General features: G+C 60.8%; 1 protein-coding gene across 9 annotated transcripts in view; it reads right to left on the bottom strand.

Annotated features, from left to right (window-relative positions):
* The window catches only part of WNT7B (Wnt family member 7B), a 94087-nt gene that overhangs the window by 64789 nt on the left and 7619 nt on the right, over positions 1–21679 (bottom strand). For 4 of the 9 annotated variants that reach the window (XM_082422441.1, XM_082422446.1, XM_082422448.1 and 1 more), the window contains exon 2: positions 2252–2478. In XM_082422441.1, the coding sequence (XP_082278567.1) occupies positions 2252–2478 (227 nt within the window). Of the gene's footprint in view, positions 1–2251; positions 2479–2664; positions 2864–21679 lie in introns of those variants that run through there. The other 5 variants (XM_082422442.1, XM_082422444.1, XM_082422443.1 and 2 more) reach the window with 5 other exon arrangements.

The following is a 21679-nucleotide window of genomic DNA, read 5'->3' as shown; positions in this document are numbered from 1 at the left end:
ATGAGGGACGGGGACAGTGGGTGTGGACATATCTGCGCAAAACTCTGCCTCTGAAATGCTCATGAAAGTGAGAGGGGGTGTCCTAGGTGGGCTCCCTAGAAGCAGAGCCTGAGATGCCTGATCCCAAGGGGAGCTCAGGGTGTGAAGAATGTCACAGAGCAGCCCCACCTGCACAAGGGGACTTTATACCCTCTGCATCAGCCCATCCTTGGCTGTAGGCACCCCTCCTCTCTGTGGGCAGAGAGCTAGACTCCAAGAAGGAACAGCTGTGAGCTGTAAGCCGAGATCCTTACAGCACCAGGGGCTGCTCTCAGGGAAAGTGATGTGGGTCCCCTATGCGGGGGCCGGTCGCTGGCAGGGGGGCCAATGTCACTCCTCTGGGCTTTGGAGGGTGCATAGGAGCCCGGCATTTACTGTTGGTACTATTGGTGAACTCCCTGCCTGGGGCCTGACCCTGACGAGAGGATCAGAGAGGCCAGGTCTCCCTCACCGCCTATGTCTTGAGGTCCTAAATGAAGGGCAAGCTCCCCCCTGTCCTCAGGCCACAGGACCAGGTCCACTGCCCATCCCCCTTTGCACAGGGAGGCAGGGAGGGCTACCAGAAAGGGGGGTCTGAAACCAGCTCCCCCGTGTGGCCACCGGCCACCGCACCACTCCCCTGGCCTCAGTGTCCTCAGCTGTGCAGTGGGGATGGTCACAGCTGCCTCGGAGCCCAGGGTCCTGGGGGGGGGGCAGAGGGGAAGGGGACAGGGAGTGCCAGGCAGGCAGGTGGGCACCTGGCATGAAGCGGGCACCGGTGCCCATGCCCTCCCAACTGTGGGGGATGGGGCAGGCAGTCCCACCCTCTCTGCTGGCACCTGGAGGGAGGAAGCTGCACTTGGGTGGTGGGGCCCTCGGGAGGGGGAGGTGCCACCCTCTTGGCTGTGCCAGGTGGCACCCACAGGCTGCTCACCGCAAAGGAGCCCCTGGGGGCTTTCCCCTGTGCCTACCCCAGCCCCATGCAGGCGTTCCAAGCCCTGCAGAGCTCAGCTCTGGCCTCAGTCCCGCCAGCTGTGACTCCGCTCGAAAGGCCCAGGCTCCTTGGCCCTCTGGGAACGGAAGGACCTGCTGTAATCACACGTTTGGAGGCTCACCTGTGCCCGCAGGTTGGGGTCTGGGATAACAGGGCAGCCCTGCATGCCCGGCACTGTGTCCCCGTATCACTCTCTGCCCTCTGACCCTCACAATGGCCTTGGGGGGGGGCAGATCGTCTCACCATCCCCACTCTCACTCGTTCAACAGCTGTTTATTAAGTACCTACTGCACACAGGCACTGGGAGAGGCGCTGGGGACCCAGATAAGGGCCCGCTCGCTCAGAGCTCAGGTTACAAACGAGGAAACTGAGGCCCCAAAGCCCCGAGGGCCAGGCCCAAGGTCACATAGCAGCTCCAAATCAGGTCAGGCTCCACAAGTCCCACTTCTCCCTTTCACTCCTCAGTCTCCTTCCCTGTAAAATGGGCACACGGGAGCCTCCCCCGGGGGCATGCGGCCCAGGGACTGTGCAAAGCGCAGCGGGGCTCGGCCCGCAGAAATCTGGATGTGCCACTGCCCATGGACTCGGAGGCCGTCCCAACTCCCCCTGCACACCCCCCAGCCCTGCCCTCCCTCCAGCCGGACTCCTCCCCGCCCCCACCTGTCACACTGCTGCGCCCTGCTGTTCCCTCTGCCCAGGGTCCCTTCCGCTCTCGGAACCCCAGCCACAATCACCGAGCACTTCCTGTGGGCCGGGCACCTTTCGCACCAAGCCCCCCAGCCACCCGCTGCAGGAACCACTACTGTTATCCCATCTCCAGACACAGACGCAGAGACGTGGAGAGGCAAAGCCTCGTGCCTAGGGCCACCCAGCTGCCGCGCATCAGCACGGCGTGCCTCTAACCGCGGCACCACCAGCCTGCCCGCTCACGTCCACGCGGGACGGTGTCCCCCAGCCTGACAGCCCAGAGCAAGGGCCCTCGTCCATTCACACGGGCTGGCTCCTGTCGACACCTCCCTCGTTCCAGACGCGGCCGTGTCCCAGACGGCCAGGCCAGGTCCGGGTCTCCGGCAGGCCAGACCCAGAGAAGTGCTGTTACAGCAAAGAAATCAGCCAGTGGGTGTAGAAAAGCGAGCGTGGGCCGCCTGGCCTGGCCTTCAGTGGGTGGGCCGGTGGCCTGGCCCCCAGGCACCCAAAGCCCCGAAGGCGGGGTCCCCGCAAGCCCGGAGGCGCCCTTACCTACTCGGAGCTCTTGCCCGAAGACAGTCTTCTCGCCGAGGGCGGAGCAGTTCCAGCGTCCGAAGCGGAACTGGTACTGGCACTCGTTGATGCCCATCTGCGCCCCCTCCCCAATCACGATGATGGCATCGGGCCGGCTCTGGCAGATGGCACGCTGCCGCGGGGCCAAGCCAGGGATCTTGTTGCAGATGATGTTGGCTCCCAGGGCCACGACGGACGACAGCGCTCTGCAGGGGGGAGAGGATGCCCAGGAGGTGAGACACCTTGGCAGGCTCCCGCCACCCCGCGCCTGCCACTCTCCCCACTCAGTCCCTCGGCCAGCAGACGTGTTCCAGGAGCCCACCTCCTGCCAAGCTCTGCCCGCCAGGGAACAAAGCACAGAGCCCTGCCCTCAAGGACCATGTTCCACTGACCTGCACACAGGATTCCAGCTTGAAAAGGCACACACACCCGTGCCCCCTCAGCTTGAATTTGCAGGAACGGGATTGCAAGAACCACGGGATCACAAGTTCCATGAATCAACAGTCCCGTGGAATGCGAGAACCACGCCTCTCTGTGCCTCGGAATCAGACACACAGGCCCTTCGTGGATTTGACAGTCACCAACTTGGGACTGTCCACAGCTGCCCCCAGGCAGCAGACCCCAAATCCCAGACAACTGAGTCTTTCCCATCACTTGTAGACCCCCGGCTTCCTCCACCCCAGGGTGCCTGGACCAGGCAGGCTGCTAAGTAGGCCGGGCAGGCCGGGAGCCAAGCCCACCGGGTCCTGACTGCAGCCACAGCCCGTGTGTGACCTTGGGGAGACATTCTGCCTCTCTGAGACTCAGTCTTCACACCCATGACATGGGGTATAAAACACCTTTCTCCCCCTCTCCGAGGGGAGAAAGGCTGCACACGTGGGGATGACTGTTGTTATTGTTTCTGGAAGACTGGGTGCACTCAGAGGAGGAAACAGGAGCTGATGTGAATTGAGCACCTACTGTGTGCTGGACTCGGCAGGGTGCTTTATTGCAACATTGTGTCCTCAGAGCGGTCCCCTGAGGGTGCCTTGTAATTAATCTCCCAGCACCCTGCAGGAACTGGGGGCACTTGCTGGGCTCTTTCTCTCTTCGCCTGGGTGTCATCAGTGTGATTGTTTATTTGTTTAAGGAGGTGAAATTCACATTGCAGAATGTTAACCATTTTAAAGTCCTGTGGCATTGAGTACATTCCCAATGTTGGTCAACCACGACCTCTATCAAGTTCCAAGGCACTGTCACCACCCCAGAAGGCAACCCCCTACCCCTTAGCAGTCACTCCCCTAGCCCCTGGCAGCCACTAATCTGCTTTCCGTGCCTGTGGATTTGCTGGTTCTGGACATTTCATACGGATGGAATCGTACAACATGTGACCTTTTGTGCCTGGCTTCTTTCACTTAGTATAACCTCCTCAAAGTTCATCCTCATTGTATCATGAACTTCCTTCTTTTTTATGGCCAAATAATATTCCATTGTAGGGCGAGATCGCATTCTGTTTATCCCTTCATCACTGATGGACATTTGGGTTGTTTCCACCTTTTGGCTGTTGTGAATGACGCTGCTCTGAACATGTGCACGCAAGTTTTCTTTGAGTCCCTATTTTCCATTCTTCGGGGCATGTACCTAGGAGTGGAATTGCTGGGTGACGAGGTAGTTGGTTTTGCTTTCTGAGGAACCGGCAGGCTGTTTCCCACAGAAGCTCCATCAGCTGTTTGGTTTTAAGCACCCAGGGAAGGGACAGCAAGCTCAAAGGAGGCGGGCTGGGTTCCGCAGACCCACAGCAACAGCTGGGTTTCAAGACAGAGTCTGGCTTCCAAACAACAGACCAGGGGGCAAAAGGTGGGAGTGGGGAGGCCACGAGGGGCTCCCCAAAGCCACTGCGCAGGCCCTGGCCTCCTGGCACGGTGAGTTCCCTCCTTCTGCCCACAGCCCGCCAGCCCCTTTCTTGAGAGAAGCGAGTCAGTGTTTTTCCAGGGCAGCCAAGCACCCACAGCCAGATGGGAAAGTCCCCGTGTGGCCTGAGCCCACAGCACGTGCTGCGACAGGGACGCCCCGGCGACACTCAATCCCCGTGGCCCGCCAGCCCCACCCACTAATCTGGCCAAGACCCCCCTGGGTCTCCCACGGGCACAATGGGCAGAAACGCCCGAGGCTGGCGTGGAGGAAGAGCTTCTGGGCAGGCGGGGCTGGGAGCGGGCTGGAATCTGGGGAATTCAGCCCCAAGTAATTGTAGATGCTCAGAAAACCGACCCGGGGAAATGAGATGATGGGAACCCTGCCGGGTACCAGCCTCCAAGCCTCGGGTCGGAGCTTGGATGCTACAGGCACATTCCCCATCCCCAGATTCTTCCAGCAGGCTCTGGGCTGCCAAGGCCCTGCTGCCCAGGGTAAGAAGCCTTGCTCCTGGGGGCAGAAGTTCAGACAGATGGGGTCTAACTGGATGCCCCTGGGGGCAGAAACAGATGATTGCAGCCCTGGTCTCCCCCCTCCAGGCAGGCCACCCCTAGCACCCACCTCCCCCCACCCCACCCTGATGGTGTCCCTGAGAGCCCACCTACAGCTCCCTGGGTTCCTTTGATCAGAATCGGAGCCCTCCTAGGATCTGGCCTCTGACGACCCTGCCACCCCTGCTTGCGCTCCTCCCTCTGCCTGGCATGCTGGTCTCCCTCCCTTTCTTCTGTCTCGCAAACTCTCCTGCCCTTCCAGGCCCAAGGGCAAGCCCCACCGGGCTCAAACCCCTCTTCCCCGGGCCCCAAGGACACGCATTGTGGACACTTGTCCCTCGAGTACCAACCTCACCCCTGGTCTCATGGTCGTTGTTTCCACCCCTGGCTCCCCCACCAGCCCGCAAACACGTCGAGGGCAGTGCCAGGTCTGAGCTGGCCCTAGGGTCTCTGGGACTGCCCCGTGTAGCCGACCGTGAGTGTCGAGTGGATGAATGAACGAACGAATGAATGAATACTCAGGGATTATGTCAAAAAGAGCTCCTGCAAGTCAACAAGAAGACAACCACATTTTAAAAATGGGTGAAGGACTTAAACCTTTCTCCAAGGAGGGACAAATGGCCAACGAGTACGGGAAAAGATTCTAAACATCAATCATCATTAGGGTAATGCAAATCAGAACCACAGAGAGGAAATACCTCACACCCACCAAGATGGCTATGATCAAAACAACAGAAAATAGCACACATTGGCGAGGATGCGGGGAAACTGGGACGCTTATGCATCGCTGGTGAGAATGTAAAATGGTGCAGCCGCTGTAGACAGCAGTTGGGAAGTTCCTCAAAAAGGAAGGACCATAGAACCCAGCAATTCCACTCCTAGGTGTATGTTCAAAAGAATGAAGGCAGGCGTTCAAACAAAAACCTGTACACAAATGTTCATAGCAGCACTAGTCACAATAGCCAAAAGGAGGAAATAACCCAAATGTCCATCAACGGATGAATGGATAAACAGAATGTGGTCCACCCAGACAATGGAATATTATTTGGCCATAAAAAGGAATGAAGTACAGACACATGCTACATGGATGAACCTCAAATACATTATACTCGGTGAAAGAAGCCAGACACAAAAGGCCACATATTGTACGATTCCTTTTCTATGAAATGTCCAGCAAAGGTAAATCCACAGAGACAGAAGCAGGGTAGGCCAGGGGCTGGGGGAGGGGCAATGAGAAGTCACTGTTTCCTAGGTGTGGAATTTCCACCTGGGGTGATGGAAAAGTTACGGAACTAGATAGCGGTGATGGTTACACAACACTGAGGATGTATGAAATGCCACTGAATTGTATACTTTAACACGGTGAAAGTGAAGTGGCAAACTTTATGTTAAATGAACTTTAAACACAATTTTTAAAAATGCTCTCTGGGCTTCCCTGGTGGCTCAGAGGTTAAGAATCTGCCTGCCAATGCAGGGGACACGGGTTCGATCCCTGGTCTGGGAAGATCCCACATGCCGCAGAGCAACTAAGCCCGTGAACCACAACTACTGAGCCTGTGCGTCTGGAGCCTGTGCTCCGCAACAAGAGAAGCCACCGCAATGAGACGCCCGCGCACCGCAATGAAGAGTAGCCCCTGCTTGCCGCAACTAGAGGAAGCCCGAGCGAAGCAACAAAGACCCAACGCAGCCAAAAATAAAATTAATTAATTAATTAATTTTTAAAAAATGCTCTCTGTACACAGGACTTCCACACCCCCGGCCATAGGTGGGATCTGTGGAAGGGGACCAGAGGGGCCTTGCCCGGCTGGTACCCTGTATGCTCCTCCCAGGCGACTGGTGCTGATGCAGTAGGGGGATGGGAGCCCCCAGCCATCCTCCAGATGTCAGTGTGTGGATTAGAGGTAAAACAAAAGCTTCAAAGAAGAGAGTCGCACTGTACACCAGGAGCAAAAATATTCAGATATGGTTGATAATTCAGAAATGATTTCAACATTGTCTCCCTTAGAATGTGGAGATTTTTTCCCCCTAAAGATATTAAGGGCTTCCCTGGCGGTGCAGTGGTTAAGAATACGCCTGCCAATGCAGGGGACACAGGTTCGAGCCCTGGTCCGGGAAGATCCCACATGCCGCGGAGCAACTGGGCCCGTGAGCCACAACTACTGAGCCTGCGCGTCTGGAGCCTGTGCTCCGCAACAAGAGAGGCCGCGACAGTGAGAGGCCCGCGCACCGCGATGAAGAGTGGCCCCCACTTGCCGCAAGTAGAGAAAGCCCTTGCACAGAAACAAAGACCCAACACAGCCAAAAATAAATAAATAAATAAATAAATAAATAAAGATATTAAATATTCCCATTCTGAGCACCTGCCTTGGACAACACAGCCCTCCGCTGTGTCTCAATCCTCTCTTTGCAAGATGAGCCTTGCCATCCCCATGTTACAGGAGTGCGGACTGGAGCTCAGAGAGGCTAAGGGACCTGCCCAAGGCCACACAGCCAGGTCTCTGCTTCCAGAACTCAGGTGGAGACAGCACCGTGGCTCAGAGCACAGCACAGAGTCGGAGCGTAATATAGAAGACGGCCTGGAGTGGGAAACTACACCCACTCTTCATTCTCAAAACACACTTTACATCCTCCCCGCGCTTAAAATCCTCCAGGTCACTCGTTAATTCGTGCAGGTTTCTGGACAGCTGCCGGTGCTAGTGGTTGAGCTCTGGCAACCGGTCCAGTGCCCCGTCCATCCCCTCTCCCACAGTATGACCACTGGTCTCCCTGAACAGGCCTGGCCTGCCTCGCCCCAGGACCTGGCCTCACTACACCTGAAGACCTGCCTGCACTGTTCTTTCCACCCGGAGGGGACGGTGCTGCAGATGTGAGTGGCGCGTTAGGAAACCGTCAGAGTGGGAAAGGGGTAAAAATACACGATCGCTACAGAACTGATGCCCTGCAGGAGACAGGAAGGCGGACGCAGGCAGCATTCTGCGGTAGCTGCAGTTTGGGGTGAGGACATGCTATGGGCACTCTCAGCAAGATGCCCCACCGGGTGGGCCCGGCTCTCACCCTCTGGGAGGCTGCCCGCCCTCAGCTGCCCGCCCAGGTGCCCCAGGAGAGGCTGGCAGGGCGGCTCTGCATGGCCCTGAGCACAGAGAAGCCGGGCGGGGCGCTCGTGTTTCAGTTGCTGACTTTTTCCATGGAAAATTCTGCTCTGGGCTCATCCCCCTGCGCTATTCAGGGAGGGGCCTCGGGACGCAGGCAAGATGCCAGGGGGAGTGGGCAAAGCTGAAAGTCTAGAACTTTCCTCACTCCTGGCCTGGGCCAGTCCCATGAAGGGAGCTCGGAGGAAGAGGGTTTCAGGCCCTGCAGACAAGAAGCCCCCACCTCGTCCCCGTCCCCGGGGGCTGTGGGCAGGGCTCTCTGATCTCAGACCAGAGGGTGCTGGGTCGGAGCCCGGCATTGTGCAAGGAGGGGGCTGCCACTGAACAATCAGAAGATCTTTCTCCTGCCAGAGCGGTCCAAGTGGATGGGGCTGCCCCTAGGACGAGGGGGTTCCAGTGGGGCTGAGGGGCAGGTGACCACTGCCAGGTGACAGATGGGCAGAGAAGTGGCCAAGGGCCGGGGGGAGGGGAGCTTTGCTGTATCATTAGCTGGGTACCAGGCTGCCCACCTGGCAGCTCTGTGGGGAGGGGTTAGGAACATGAGCGCTGGTGCGGGCCAGCTTGTTTGGAACCCTGGCTCTGCCTTTTCCTAGCTCTGAGACCTCAGGCAAGTTTCTTAACCTCTCTGTGCCTCAGTTTCCACATCTGTAAAGTGGGAGTAATAATAGCCACTATACATCACAGAGCTGCCAGGAGGGGTACTTGAGTCAAAGTACATGGCACTTCGTAGCTGGCCTGTGGTGAGAGGTCATCGACGTTGGCCATTATTAACTAACCCTCACAGCCTCCCAGTAACGGGAGCCCCATTACTGACCCTCATTCATTGAGCCCCCAGGATCCAGCCCCCTCGTGGGGGGCTGTTTCTATCAGGGGGACCGATGCTTAAACCGGCAACTCCGAAGCCAGTGGGTGCTCACATCAGCCACTGCATCCACCACCAAGGGGTTCATTCCTGGACCAGCTCTTCCCTCTGACCCAGCAATTTCACACTAGCGTCTATACACCCAAGAAAAGTGAGCACTTACATCTGCCAAAGGACATGAACGCGGGTCTCCAGCTCAAACTGGGAACAGCAACCCAGGTGTCCATCACCAGGAGAATGACAGATAAACTGCAGTACATTCACCCAGCCAGATGCAAACCGCTTACACGGATGACTCCCGCAGACACCACGTGGAGTGAAAGACGGGAGAACCTCGATGCTACCACGTATAAGAAGCTCCAGGCCAAGCGGAACTCAGAAGTCAGAAGAGAGTTACCCTGAGGTGGGAGGCGCTGATGGGGGGAGGGGCCACGGGGGAGCCTGCTCTGCTGGGGGCCCGAATGCTCTCTGTCTCGAGCTGGGCAAGGGTTACACAGGTGCCCGTGTAGGTGAAAAGGCATCAAAATGCCCACTAGAGATTTCTGCACTTTATGTACGTTATACCTCGACAAAAAAGTAAACTGTTGCAATACAAACGTTTACAGGGCTGGCAGAGCAAGGCAAGAATACAAACTCCAAGTTTTCTTACAAAAATTAAAATAAAGAAAGCACAATTAAGAAATAAAATGCGAACATTAAAAATCATTCCTGGATGCTTTGCGTGCCCGGCCTTGAGGGGTGCAAACCCCTCCTGCAGCACTTGCTCCTGGGGGCTGCTGTGGGCTGGGCCCCCGCCCCCTGCAGGCAGAGCTGGGTTAGGCCAGAGCACAACCCAAACCCAGGCTCAGAGGCCCGGGGATCAAAGGGCATCCCCAGCCTGGCTCTGCTGAGGGCCGCCCCCTGCCTGCCTGCCGCCCTCTGCCTCCGCCTGGACTCCGTCCACAGATGCTGCCAGCCTGGTCCCACTGGGCCCTGATCCTCTGGGAACCCTGAATAGAGAGGCAGGCTGCCTCAGCAGCTCCCGGGGCAATAAGAAGCGTGGGCGCGGGAGACCCTGAGGACCGTGAGAGTGGAGGGAGCCCGTCGTGAGCGGGACAGTGCCCTCCTGCCCTTAGCCTGTGCCCGGCCAGCGCTCGGGGCCGGGGGGCAGAGCTGCCCACCTGCTAGCGGTCCTCTGCCCAGAGGAGCTGGGCCCACCAGTGGGCCCAGACCCTGATGGGCAGCCTCCTCCCAGCGCTGCCCAGCTAAGACCCCTGTCTAGGCCAAGCCCCAGTCCTGCCATGGCCCAGCCTTAGGGCTCTTCCTTGGGAAACAACAGCAGGGACCCTGAGGACCCAAGAGGGGTCAAGTGGGGGGGCCAGTGTCTCACCGAGGCTCAGGATTAGAGCCATCTTGCCCTTCCCTGTCTCTGTGTAGGACACCCCTGCTCCGTTCAGGAGCTAACGCCCTCCAAACCTGCCCCAGCAGCTAGGAGTCTAACCTAAACCCTTCATGCTGTTGGACTCAAGGTGGCGTGAGCACCTACTGTGTGCTGGACTCTGGGCTCAGGGGTCCCCTCAGTGGCGGGGCAAACGTTGTGATAATAATTATAATTATTATTGTTATTCCTCAGAATAAGGACTGAAAGGTCCAGAAGGTCCAGCCACCTGCCGAGTAGCTCAGGGAGGGAGGGAGGGAGGAAGCCGGGACCAGGGCCCATACATCCTGGCCCCAGATGGGTCAGGGTCGCATCACCCCGCCCCTGACCCTCAAAGACAGTTGGAGGGGTCACCTGTCCACCTGGAGAACCATCCTCCCCCATCGGTCCCTGGGGGCACGAGGCTGCACTGGGGCCCAGCTACACTGGGGGGACCTCCAGGGGGGCCGCTGAAGGAGGCCCCCAAACCTGTGCCAGGCCCTCCCCACGCAGGCCGCGTGCTGCTCCAGGGTGGTGGCCCATCTCATTCCGCACTGTGCAGTCTGCCTGGCCTGCGCCAGGCCCAGCTGAGCCTCAGTGGTCACCGTGGAGCTGCCGAATGGGCGGCGGACGGACGCATCAGCCAGCGGGGCTCGTGAGGACAGCTGGCACACAGCTGCTGGGCCCCCCAGGGAGAAGGAGCCCGCTCGCGCGGAGGGCAGGACGCTGCGGCTGGCACGTTCTCAGCAGGGCGGGGGACCCAGGTGCACCCCATTTTCTCTTTGTCTGTTACAGGTCGATAAAGAGCAGATTTTATTCCCACTTTACATACTGTTGAGAAAATGTCAGCCTCCGGATGAGGGCCAGCACTTCGAGTCCCAGGATGTGGGCAGGGTGCCGGGATTATGGGGGTGAAGCCACCCCAAAGTGCCCTCGATAGGGCACTGATCCACTGGCATCGGCCTGTCTTCCTACTTAAAGAGCCAGAGAGAAGTGGCGTCGTTGCCAGCCTGGGTCCACGTGACAGAACAGCCTCTCAGGCCCAGAGGAAGCCTCGCGCCATCTGATCTGTCCACGGGGCCTTAAAACGATGGCCACGGATGCGGCCGCAGGAGCCAGGCGCCTCCACCTCAGCGCCTTGTTTCTCCTACAGATTCCCCGACAAGACCCCACAAACAACAGCCCAGGATAGAGGTGCCCCCGCAGAGGGCAAACGGCCTACCACGGCATGGACCCCCAGCTCCCTCCCGCTCAGCGCCCTCTCACTGGACACAACACCAGCTCTAATGCCGCCCACCCATCCCCAGGGCTCTGGGTTGGAGCAGCCCCGGCCCCTAAACCAACCACAGAATCCTGGGCACGTCCCCGAGGCTAGGACTGGGGCAGCACTCCATGGGGGAGACTAGGATCTAAGTATTTTCCGGAACCCAGACCTCATGACTGAGCCCACTGGGCCGCAACACCCCAGACCCCTCCTAGAGCCCCGGGAGCCAGGAGGGGGTCGCTGGGGGACATCCTGCTTTCCTCCTGGGGAGGAAGCTTGTACCACCTTTGGGAAGGTGAGCAGTGATGAGAGAGGGCTTCCCGCCGGCAGCCCACGGCTCCCTCTGCCCTCTGGGGCGGCCCACCCCACCCCCAGTCTGCCCCTCCGCCCTGCCCCAGTACCAGCAGGACATGGCTTCAGGGCTTGAGCCAGGCCTCCCGGCCCGGCCCTGGGCTGCTCCTCATTGGCCCTGGGTGCTGTCAGTCATGAGGCTGGCCCCGGGCACATCCCTACCACTCACTCTTACCCTCCAACACTCGGCTTTCTGCCTCTGCACCTTTACCCTCCAGGTCCTCTTCCCAGACCTGCTGATCTCACCACCTCAGAGACCCTCCTCCGAGAGGCCTTCCCACCCACCGGCCCCCACAGGGAGCCAGGACTCTGTGCTTGACCCCCTCAGGCTTCTCCTGATGCCATTTGGGGCAGGGTCTGGCCACCACCACCAGCTGGGGGATCCCCAACATTGCCCAGCACCCAGCCAGGCTCTGAGCTGGCCTTGGACGTAAGCACCTCCACTCCCATGGAGGTGGGGACAGGCGGGCTGAGATGGCCAGATCCCCAGCCTCTCTCCAGGCCCCCATCCCTGGCCTGGCCCCGGCCGCCCCGCTGCCCAGAGCTCCTCCAGCCCACGCTCCTGGCCCGGGGCGCTTTGTAATTCTTCCTCCCCAGGCATCCTCCGGCAAAATATTTGAAGAATGTTCTAATTATCTGCGATCAGCCAGGGAGGCGAGCCGGGGTCCACTTGTCCAGGAAGTAACTCGGCAAATACCTGGGAGGGCGGCACCTGGCCCCCACGCCCACCCAAGGCTGCGTCCCTGCCAGCCTCTCCCTCAGGTGGGCAGGAGTTGGCCCGGAACTTTACAGCCACAGATGGCCTGGAAGAGGCTCTTCACCGGCTCTGGAGCCCAGCAGGGCACCATGGGCAGAGTCGGGGGCAGGGGCACATGCTGGCCTCAGTGCTCCTGCTTGTCAAATGGGGACAAGAATGTCTTCCAAGTCTGGGGTCACACTGCAGACCCCCTGGGCCACCATCACAGTCCCAGAGCCAGCACCGCAGGGTCCCCACAGCCTTCCCCTGTCAGCTGGATCAGGATAGAATGGAACAGAAGGCTGGAGGCTGGTGCAGCCAGTGCAAGGGCCCGGTGGCATGCAGGCCACCTGCCCCTGCTCCGATCTGCCTTGAATCTGCTCATCTCCTTCCCCAGCCGGGGCTCTAGGCCAGCTTGGGGGAAGCATGGGCTTGGGGACATCCCCAGACCTCAGGAAGGCCACTCCGAGGCTGTTCTGAGACTCAGTTTTCTCATCTGAAAATCGGACACGATCAATCCTCTGTTGGCAAATGGCTTCTCCCTCTACTGGGTCAGGAAGTACCTGAACCCCCTGGGGCGTGGCCGGAGGCGGTGCAGGGGAGTGGAGCGTGTGCAGAGGGCAGGCCTGATCGCAGCCTGCCCGACCATCTGACCTGTCGGCTAACCTGCCCAGTCACAGGGCCTGCACTTACGGGGGCGACAAGACAAAAAACCACCCTTGTGGAAAAAAAAAAAATAATCTAACAAAACAAAAAGACCACCCTTCCTGAGCAGTGTCCCACACCCTGTCCTACTTCAGCCCCATGGGGTCTCTTAAGGTGGGCCTTGCCAGCCCCCTTTACAGATGAGGAAACTAAGGCTTCAGGAGGACACCCAGCAGGGAGCTCCGTGGTGCTGGGCAGGGAGGAGGGTGTCCCAAGCAGCCTGGAGAGAGGCCTGGAGGCAGGAAGGGGCCCAGCTGGGCCCCCCACCTGCCCTGGCCTCAGTTTCCCATCTGCGGAGTGAGGGGCTGAAGTGACAATCTAGGTACCTGCAGCTGTATCCTAAAGAAGGTTCTCTGGGTTGGGGTCCTGTGTTCGAATTCCGCTCAGCCACTGACTCTCACTGGCCTCTGGGAGCCTCAGTTTACCCATCTGTCCAATGCTCGTGGGCAGGGCCTCCTGCGGGCTGGCTCCCTGCACCCGGGTCTGCCCGCTGCAATCTTTCCAGGCCACTGCTCCGCTCAGCTCGCTGCCCGCAGTGTTCCCAGGGAAGAGAGCAGAGCGTCCGCCTGCTCCCTCGCGCCCCCGGCGGGCGGCTGCCAGCCCGCCCTCCCCACATAGCTGGCATTCCTGGCCTGGCATCCTGGGACCCCACCCTGGTGAGAAACCAGGCAGCCTGAGGGAAAGCAGGTGGCGGGCAGGGGGTCTTGGGCAGGGCTGCGGCCACCACCATCCACCCCCACATCTGCCAAATCTGTGAAGTCGGAACCTCACCTAGTCATTGTGACCCTAAAATTTCAGGACGTTGACCTCTGACCTCAGAAACTTCCAGACCTCTGCTGGGCATTTAGGCCCATCAGGACACTCCTGAGTTCCGACCACACTGGACCAGCAATTCCCCCTCCAGGGCCACCCTGTCCCCCTCCAGCAGCCAGGCAAAATTCAAGGCTCAGCTTGGTACCCCCTCCTCCAAGAAGCCCACCCAGGTCTCTCCTCTGTTCTCCCTTCCTCCTGCCCAGCATGGTCACATCTAGGCCCGGCTCCTGAGGAGGCCTTTAGGGGCTGAGATTCAGCAATATCCGCTTGGCCAGGCCACGGCCACACTTCCTGCATCCTCTGCTGTGGCCTAGACCTTCCCTAGGCCTTACCCCTGACCTTTTGCCTTGCTTCAGGTACACGTGGGGATACTAACACCCAGAGGTGCCAGAGCACCTGAGGTCCCACAGCGAACTGAGGCCCCAGCAGGGATGAGACCCCTGGCCTGGACCTTGGCCTCAGCCCCGATGCCCCAGATCTGTCGGACGCGGGGGCGCCTGCAGGCCTGGATGACCAGGATGCCAGTCTGAAATCTCAGGACAGACGGATGGCCGGACAGGCGGGCGGAACAGGTGGGAGGAAGCTGGCAGGCCCCACTGGCCCATGGCCAGGCTGGGAGTCTCGGCGCCTAGTGGCTTGGCCAGCACTTCGGCCTTCCCGACCACCCTGGACACGGGCTGAGCGGCGGGTCTGGGGGCCAAGCCCCTGTGGCCGGTGGGCAGCGAGCCATGCCCTCTGTGCAGACTGCAGGGCTGAGCCCGTGCCCTGGCACTAAGCCTCGGGCAGGCATCCTGGAGGGTCCCTCTTCCAGGAACAGAGGAGGGTGGGACCCTGCCTGGGCCACTCAGCACCTCCGAGCGGAGTGTGAGCCTGAGTGAGCCCAGCCCCCTCCAGGCTCTCCCCCATTCCACAGCCCTGCCCTCCGCTCTCACCAAAGCTGGGGACCCCCTCTGGGCCAGAAGCCCCTGCACAGTGCCCTCACCACCCACTGCTCTGGGCCGCCCCCGCCAAGAACTCCCGGGCCACCAGGGCCTCCCCAGCCACGTGCCTCAGCTTGGATGCCTTTGGGGATGGGCGCTCACCCTTCCAGGAGAAGCCTCCTCCACCCCCACCCCCCCTTCAGCCTGGCTGTGATGACCTGAACCACCGGTGAGCGCTTCCCGGGGCTAGAGCACCTCCCCGAGCTCGGGGGGGCCCCAGGGCTTGACCCAGGTGGCCCGTGTCCTGAGCACCACCCTTGCCTTCCACTGCCAGCCCCCGGTTAAAGGAGAGGGCAGTACCTTGTCCCCAGCCACCCAGCCACCTGGCAGGGATTTGGTGTCGGAGCCAAGAGCAGGACGGGGCTCTGCAGCCTTTCTTCCCACCTCTGGCTCTGCCCCAGGCCCTGGCTGTCTCCTCAGCATCCTTCCACTGCCCTGCCATCCTCCTGCCTCCCCCGCTTCCTCCCCCTTCCCCCTCCCCTCCCCTCCCCCCCCCACCGCCGCAGGAGTCCTGACCGCAGAAGGAAGGTCAGGGGTCGGCTCTGGGTTACACTCAGACTTGACTGCAAACCCTTGCTCTCCGCTCCTCTCTGGGACAGGATGGGAGACAAGCATGTGGCCCGGGGGGTCAGCCAGAGCCTCCCCTCCGATGCCCACTCCTCAGGGCAGAAGCCAGACATCGAGGACTTCCCTAGGCCATGGAGTCATCGCCGCTCAGACCCTGCCTCACTCCTGGAGCTGCACAAGAGGAAATAAAGGAGAAGGGCCCGGGGGGCGGGGGGAATGTTCCGCTCCTTACACAGCTCCAGGAGCTGCGGCCTGGAGTGAAGCCCTGCCTGACCACACAGCCCCGATGTGGCATTTCCAGGCCAGTGTCTCCGGGGTCCCCCGTGCCCTGGGTGATGAACCCAGAGTCCCTGTGTGCTCCGAACTACTGGGGACAGGGTGAGTGACCAGAGCCCAAGGCTGCTGATTCCCTGTCCGGTGCGCCACGGCACCAGCCTCACGGCCAGCCCTGGGCTCCTGCCCCGTCACCCCGTGCACACTCCTTGAGCACCCCGACGGCCCGGCGCCTGGCATCCCAGCCTATTTCATGGACCTGAGGCTCAGGAGGGTCACCCTGGGAACCTGGGCATGCTGGACACCATGCACCACCGCCAGGGCAGTGCCACCATGAGGGGTGACGCCGCCGCCAGGGCACTGCCAGGGGCTTGGTCCATTGGGGCCACCAAGCCAGCACTTTAGCCTGCTGCAGGGCCCAACCCAGGCAGATGGGCACAGAGGACAGGAAAGGCCCGGGGGGACGGGGGCACAGAGGACACAGGAAAGGCCCAGGGGGACGGGGGCACAGAGGACACAGGAAAGGCCCGGGGGGACGGGCACAGAGGACACAGGAAAGGCCCGGGGGGACGGGGGCACAGAGGACACAGGAAAGGCCCGGGGGGACGGGCACAGAGGACACAGGAAAGGCCCGGGGGGACGGGGGCAGCAAGGTGATGGATCTGGCTGTCGCCGGAGGGGGCGTGTCAGCAGCACCCGGAAATTCCCGGCACTCCCAGCCAGTCACCCTGGAAAGATGGGAGTCCTCCAGGCACCCAGAGCACCCCGTGTCCACCTGCGCCAGCACACCTGGGACCTGGAGGCCTCTGCCACCACTGGGCAGTGGGCCCTGACCAGGGCAGTGGGCCTCGCTGAGCCCCAGACACACAAGCAGCCATCTGACCATCCAACATGTGTTTACTGGGAACCAACCGAGAGCCGAGTGCTGTGCTGGGCGCTGGGGGAGGGGGCAGTGGTCAATCCCACAACCGCAGGCCTGGCCTCCGCAAGCCTGGGTGCGACAGGGCTCACCGCCCACACTCGGCCTCCCATCAGCCCTGCAGATCCCGCCGGGGAAATCCGCCCCCGCCCCTCGGCACCCCCTGCGCCCGAGGCCGGCGGGACCAGCCTCCTCCCCTCTCCCCTGTCGTCCACCCTGAGCCCAGGTGCTTTCCTTAGCTCTGGATGAAGCTACTCATCTCTGTCCTGCAGCTCCCCAGGCCTGGGGCAGCTGCCCTGCCCGCACTCCGACCTCACCTCCCACTGCCCACCTTACTCTAACCAGCCGCCACCCGCTCCCCATCCCGGTCATCCCGCCGCCGCTGCCAGCATCGCCATCCTCCTTCTCTCCGGCACATTCTTGAGGACCCAGTTCAGAGGTCACCTTCTGTGAGAGGGTTTCCCTGGTCTACCCTCACTGCAGATGAACTAGTGTTCCTGCTGTGGGTACCACAGGGCTTTGCATAATCATGCGGAAGGAAGGGGGCTTCCCAACTACACCTGCACACGTGGCCAGTCTCGTTCCCCTGGCACAGGGGCTGCAGTGGGTGCTGCTGGTGTGGAGAGCAAGCTCGGACTGCTGGGGAGGACGGGCGGGAGGGCAGGAGGGGAGAGGAGGGCCCCTGAGCATCTAGGCCTATCACCCGGATGGAGAAACTGAGGTCCAGAAAAGGGGAGGGTTGCCCACAAGGTTGCCTCAAGTCCATGGCACAAGGCACCATACACATGCTGAGCCGGCAGAGGTCACAAGCTGGCCAGCTGGGGCCACCTCCTCTCTGCTCAAGCCGGTCTCAGAGGGAAAAGGTCAGGGCCCATGGCCGGGAGGGACCCAGGGCGGGAATCTGAGGGCTTCTCGGCTCCCCCGCACCTACCAGGAAAGCGTCCCTCTGGCCCCAAATCCAAATGGAGGCAGCCCCTGAGCTTGAGAAAGTCCTCCCTCGGAGCCTCATGACTCCTGGTCAACGGACAGTTCTAACCAGCTGGGTTAGTTGGTTTCTCCACCCATGTGAGGTTACAGGCAGCGAATTAGAAGGCAGTGGAGTTTGCTGAAGGCAGGAAACCTGCATCAGCAGAATGCCATGAGAGGCAGTACAGACCTAAGGGTCAGGCAGATCCAGGTTCGAATCTGGGCTCAGCCCTGTTGAGCATGACCTAGAGGGTTATTCGGTGCTCTGACCTTCATGCTCCTCCCAAGTGGGAGGCCCTTGCTTAGCTCCCCTTTTCCGGCAGCCTGGGAGGGAGCAGATTCAAAGCAGACCCCAGATGTCTGCACACATTCACCCCACGAGAGAAAGCCTTTCCAGGGGGACCTGGTCCCGCAGAAGTGGAATGCAAAGCCCTGTGTCCCCAGTCAGGGGCCCAGGGAACAGGTAGTACGTTCTGGAGGAATTCCTATTCGAAAGGGTTTTGCAATTTGGGACAGTGAGGGCCTAAGTCTCAGCTCTGGATCCCTCGACACCCTGGCCCTTGGCACCCTGGCAGCACTGCCACATGCTACGGGGAGGGTGAACCCAGCCACCACCAACCCTTCCAAAGTCTCCTGCCAGGGGCCTGCTCCTTCATAGCTCCAGCTGGACATGGCACCAGGGCTTTCTAGCACAAGGAATACCTCTGGCCTGGGAGGCACGTGGAGAAAGGTCGGGAGCAGGGATGGCCATGGGGGGTGGTTCCAGAAAGGGATGGAGGCCCACAGGTGTCACTGGGATGGGACTGCCAGGGGCTGCTGACTTGGGCTCTTCCAGACCACAGCTGATGCCAGGGAGCTGCTTGCTGGGCAGGGTGGAGTACCCACCCTGAGGCCCGCTCCAGGCAGCAGGCAGGCTTTAGGGTCTGCGGCAACAGTGTCTACCTGGGGGCTGCAGAATTTTAGTGTCTTCTTACTCACAGCCTCAGATCGAGCCCTTCTGGCATCCCCAGTGCCTCAGAGGCCACCTGCTCCGGCCCGAAAGTGGGAGAGGCATCAGTGGGCAGAGGTCCAAGCCCTGCTCTGTGTTCCGCTGCCGAGGCTGTGGGATGACCTGCCCAGGGCCCCAGCATCCCCGTCCATGGAGCAGGCCGACCACACCGCATGGCTGCCTCACACAGAGGACCAGGAGTTCTGGCTTCCTTCCAGGCAAGGCCTTTCCCCATCATCCTGAGCCCTCACTCCCGCGTCTGCTTGTATGCCTCCAGGGCTGGAGAGCTCACTGTCTCCCTGCCAATAGAGGGGCTGGCCCAGAGGATACGGATGCCCTGGGTGGGAGGCAGGACAGGGAGGGGGCCTGGGCAAGCGGAGCAGCTCTGTGATGGAGACCAGGAAGATGGAGAAAGGGAAGAGGAGCGCACCTGTGCCCACCCCCACCCCGCCGGCTGGCCCGAGGGGAGGCCCCTGCCCTGAGCCAGGGAAGGAGGACAAATGGTGGTTTTGTCCTTGGCCAGCCGGCGGCCCGCACCACACAATGACCCTTTCATCAGGCTGAGGGAGCCCTGGGCCGGGGTTTCATCTGACAAGGGAGGGCGCCGGCCTCCTGTCCCCTTGCTGGGGGAGTTGGGGCGGGGGGGAGGTGAGCTGTATCTGAGCTGGACCCAGGACCATGCAACATGGAGGCCTCAGGGAGCCAGCTGAAGCCCCTCCATCTGCCCCAGGAGGAGCGAGGCCCCAGGACGTTAGGGGGCTGGCCACAGGCCACATGGAGGGGCCTGTTCTGGGTACCCCAAATCCTGAGCTGAGAGAGGGTCTGCATCCCCACAGCCAAGACCTCCACCCCACCTCACCCCCTCGCCTGCCACCACCTGCAGGGTCCTTCCAGGGCAGTCGGACCATGGCGTTGGACCAGGTCCCCAGCCCAGTTCTGGGCTCCCCGCAGGCTGAGCAGCCCTGGCCCCCTGCTCCCCAAGGCTGGCATGAGGCTCCGGGGGACATGAGTGTGTGGGGAGGGCAGAGGCAAGGAGTGCAACTTGCCACACCTGTGTCCATGGTGTCCCCAGAGAAGCCCAATGAAACAATGTGCGGTCAGGGCGTCAAAAATCAGAAATCACTCCCCTTCGTGGTGACCTCCCCGCTCCAGGGCACCTCCAACAGCTGCCTGTACCACCCCCGAGGCCCCAGAGATCCCGGGACTCCTCTCGCTATTGGACCAGAGCCGGGAGGGCTGTTACCCAGAGGTGACTTCAGGAAAGGGCCTCTCTCCTGGACCCCGACATTCTTGTCTGCCCACCTCAATAAGATGCTGAGAGGCTCCCTGGAGAGAAAACCTGGGTGAATGTGTTTGCCGGTGAGTATCGTTCCTTCTTCTAAGAGTCTCTGTTGTGCTCCTGTTTAGTCTGGGCAACTCCCATCCATCCTTCAAAATCCTGTCTAGGTGTCACCTCCTCCAGGAAGCCCTCCGAGATCCCCTAGAGAGTTCATCACTCTCTACTGAACAAGCACAGACACAGGGCCTCCCTCTGTCACGGGTGGCCAGCCTCCCTGCTCCTAATAGCTGAGAACAACCCCATCTTCTGAGCACTTACTGTATACCAGGCACCCAGCAGAGCTCGTCTCAGCATTTGCTTGTTGAAGTCTCACACCCCCTCTAGGTTACTGTTCCCATGGCCCCCACTGTACGGAGGACACAGCTGAGGTTACGGGATGCACCCAGGCAGTAAGAGGAGGAACTGTGATGTGAACCTGGTGTCTGCGTCACCATCAGGCCCCTTGGCTTCACAAGGACCAAAGGGAAATCTGGTTAGAAAATGGGCCCTTCTCCTGCGGGCCACAATACATAGCTGCAGGGCCTAACGCAGCCCTGGGAGGAAACATGTGGGGACCCACCTTCCCCTCCCGACCCTCCCGACCCACATACAGAAGGTCGAAGGAGTCATGTCCAAAATGCACCACTTCCCCCTTTAACTAGTGGCTGACGAGCCTCACTCACACGTCAATGATGTCTCGAAGTTCTCTGTGATCGAAGCAGTTCTATTCGTGTATCTTGAGCTGGGGGTCCCTTGGGGGTTGAGATTTTGTCAGGTTCCCCAGCTCGGCTCACCCGTGTGCACAGCCCTCCACAGAGCCACACGTGCCTTTGAATCCCAGTGGCGTATGGGCCTGACCTGAGCCTGTGCTGGAAGGATCTTCATTTCCAAGTGACCGACGACAAGCGTACTGAGGCCCAGAGAGGCCCATGGACCTGCTCGAGGCCACACAGCAGAGTTCCTCCCGTACCGGGACACGCACAGTCTCCTAGGCTAGGAGCTGCTCCTCCCCAGGGCAACCTGTCCCCGCCTGAGCCGGTGGCCCCATTCTGCCCCCACGTAGGCTGCGATACCATGGGACTGGGCCTGATTCAGCAGCCCCCTTCCAGGGTCATGTCCACAGGGCTTCTGGAACTGCGGTTGGCACCACCAATAAAGCCACAGCGGCAGAGCCGGGAAGAGGCCCAGCCTTGGCAGGGCAGTGGTGAGCGCCCTCACCCCCACGGCCAGGTGGTCGGTGAGTAACTGCCCCGTCACCATGACTCACCCTGCTCCCCAGAGTGGCGGTCACCATGAGAAACTCGTACCGGAAGATCTGGGGGGATCACTGCAGCCAGCCCCACATCTGGGAGAGGGAGGCCGAAACCGGAAGGGACCTGCCCAGGACAGTAGGTCAGCCCTGTCCTGGCACGAGGCCTTAGCCTGGCCCCCAGACCCGCCGACCCGGCACCGCAGGCCCTCCCCTCGGCCTGCAGTCCCCCACCTGCCCTCCCTTAGGCCCTTGCTGACCCCCACCGGCCCTGAGAGCGCCGGCTCTGACAACAGTGGAGAGCGGCGCTGGCCAGAGCTGCCTCGGATGGCCAGCCAGGCCAAGCTCAGAGTCCGGCAGGGGCTCGGGGCTCTTCCAGGCCAGCACACCCGTCCGACCAGATCAGTGGCAGCGGCCCAGGCATGCATCT

Source organism: Balaenoptera physalus, assembly GCF_965194825.1.
Source record: "Balaenoptera physalus genome assembly, chromosome: 13".
NCBI classification, from domain to species: domain Eukaryota; kingdom Metazoa; phylum Chordata; class Mammalia; order Artiodactyla; family Balaenopteridae; genus Balaenoptera; species Balaenoptera physalus.
This window is presented reverse-complemented; position numbering and strand designations above follow the sequence as displayed.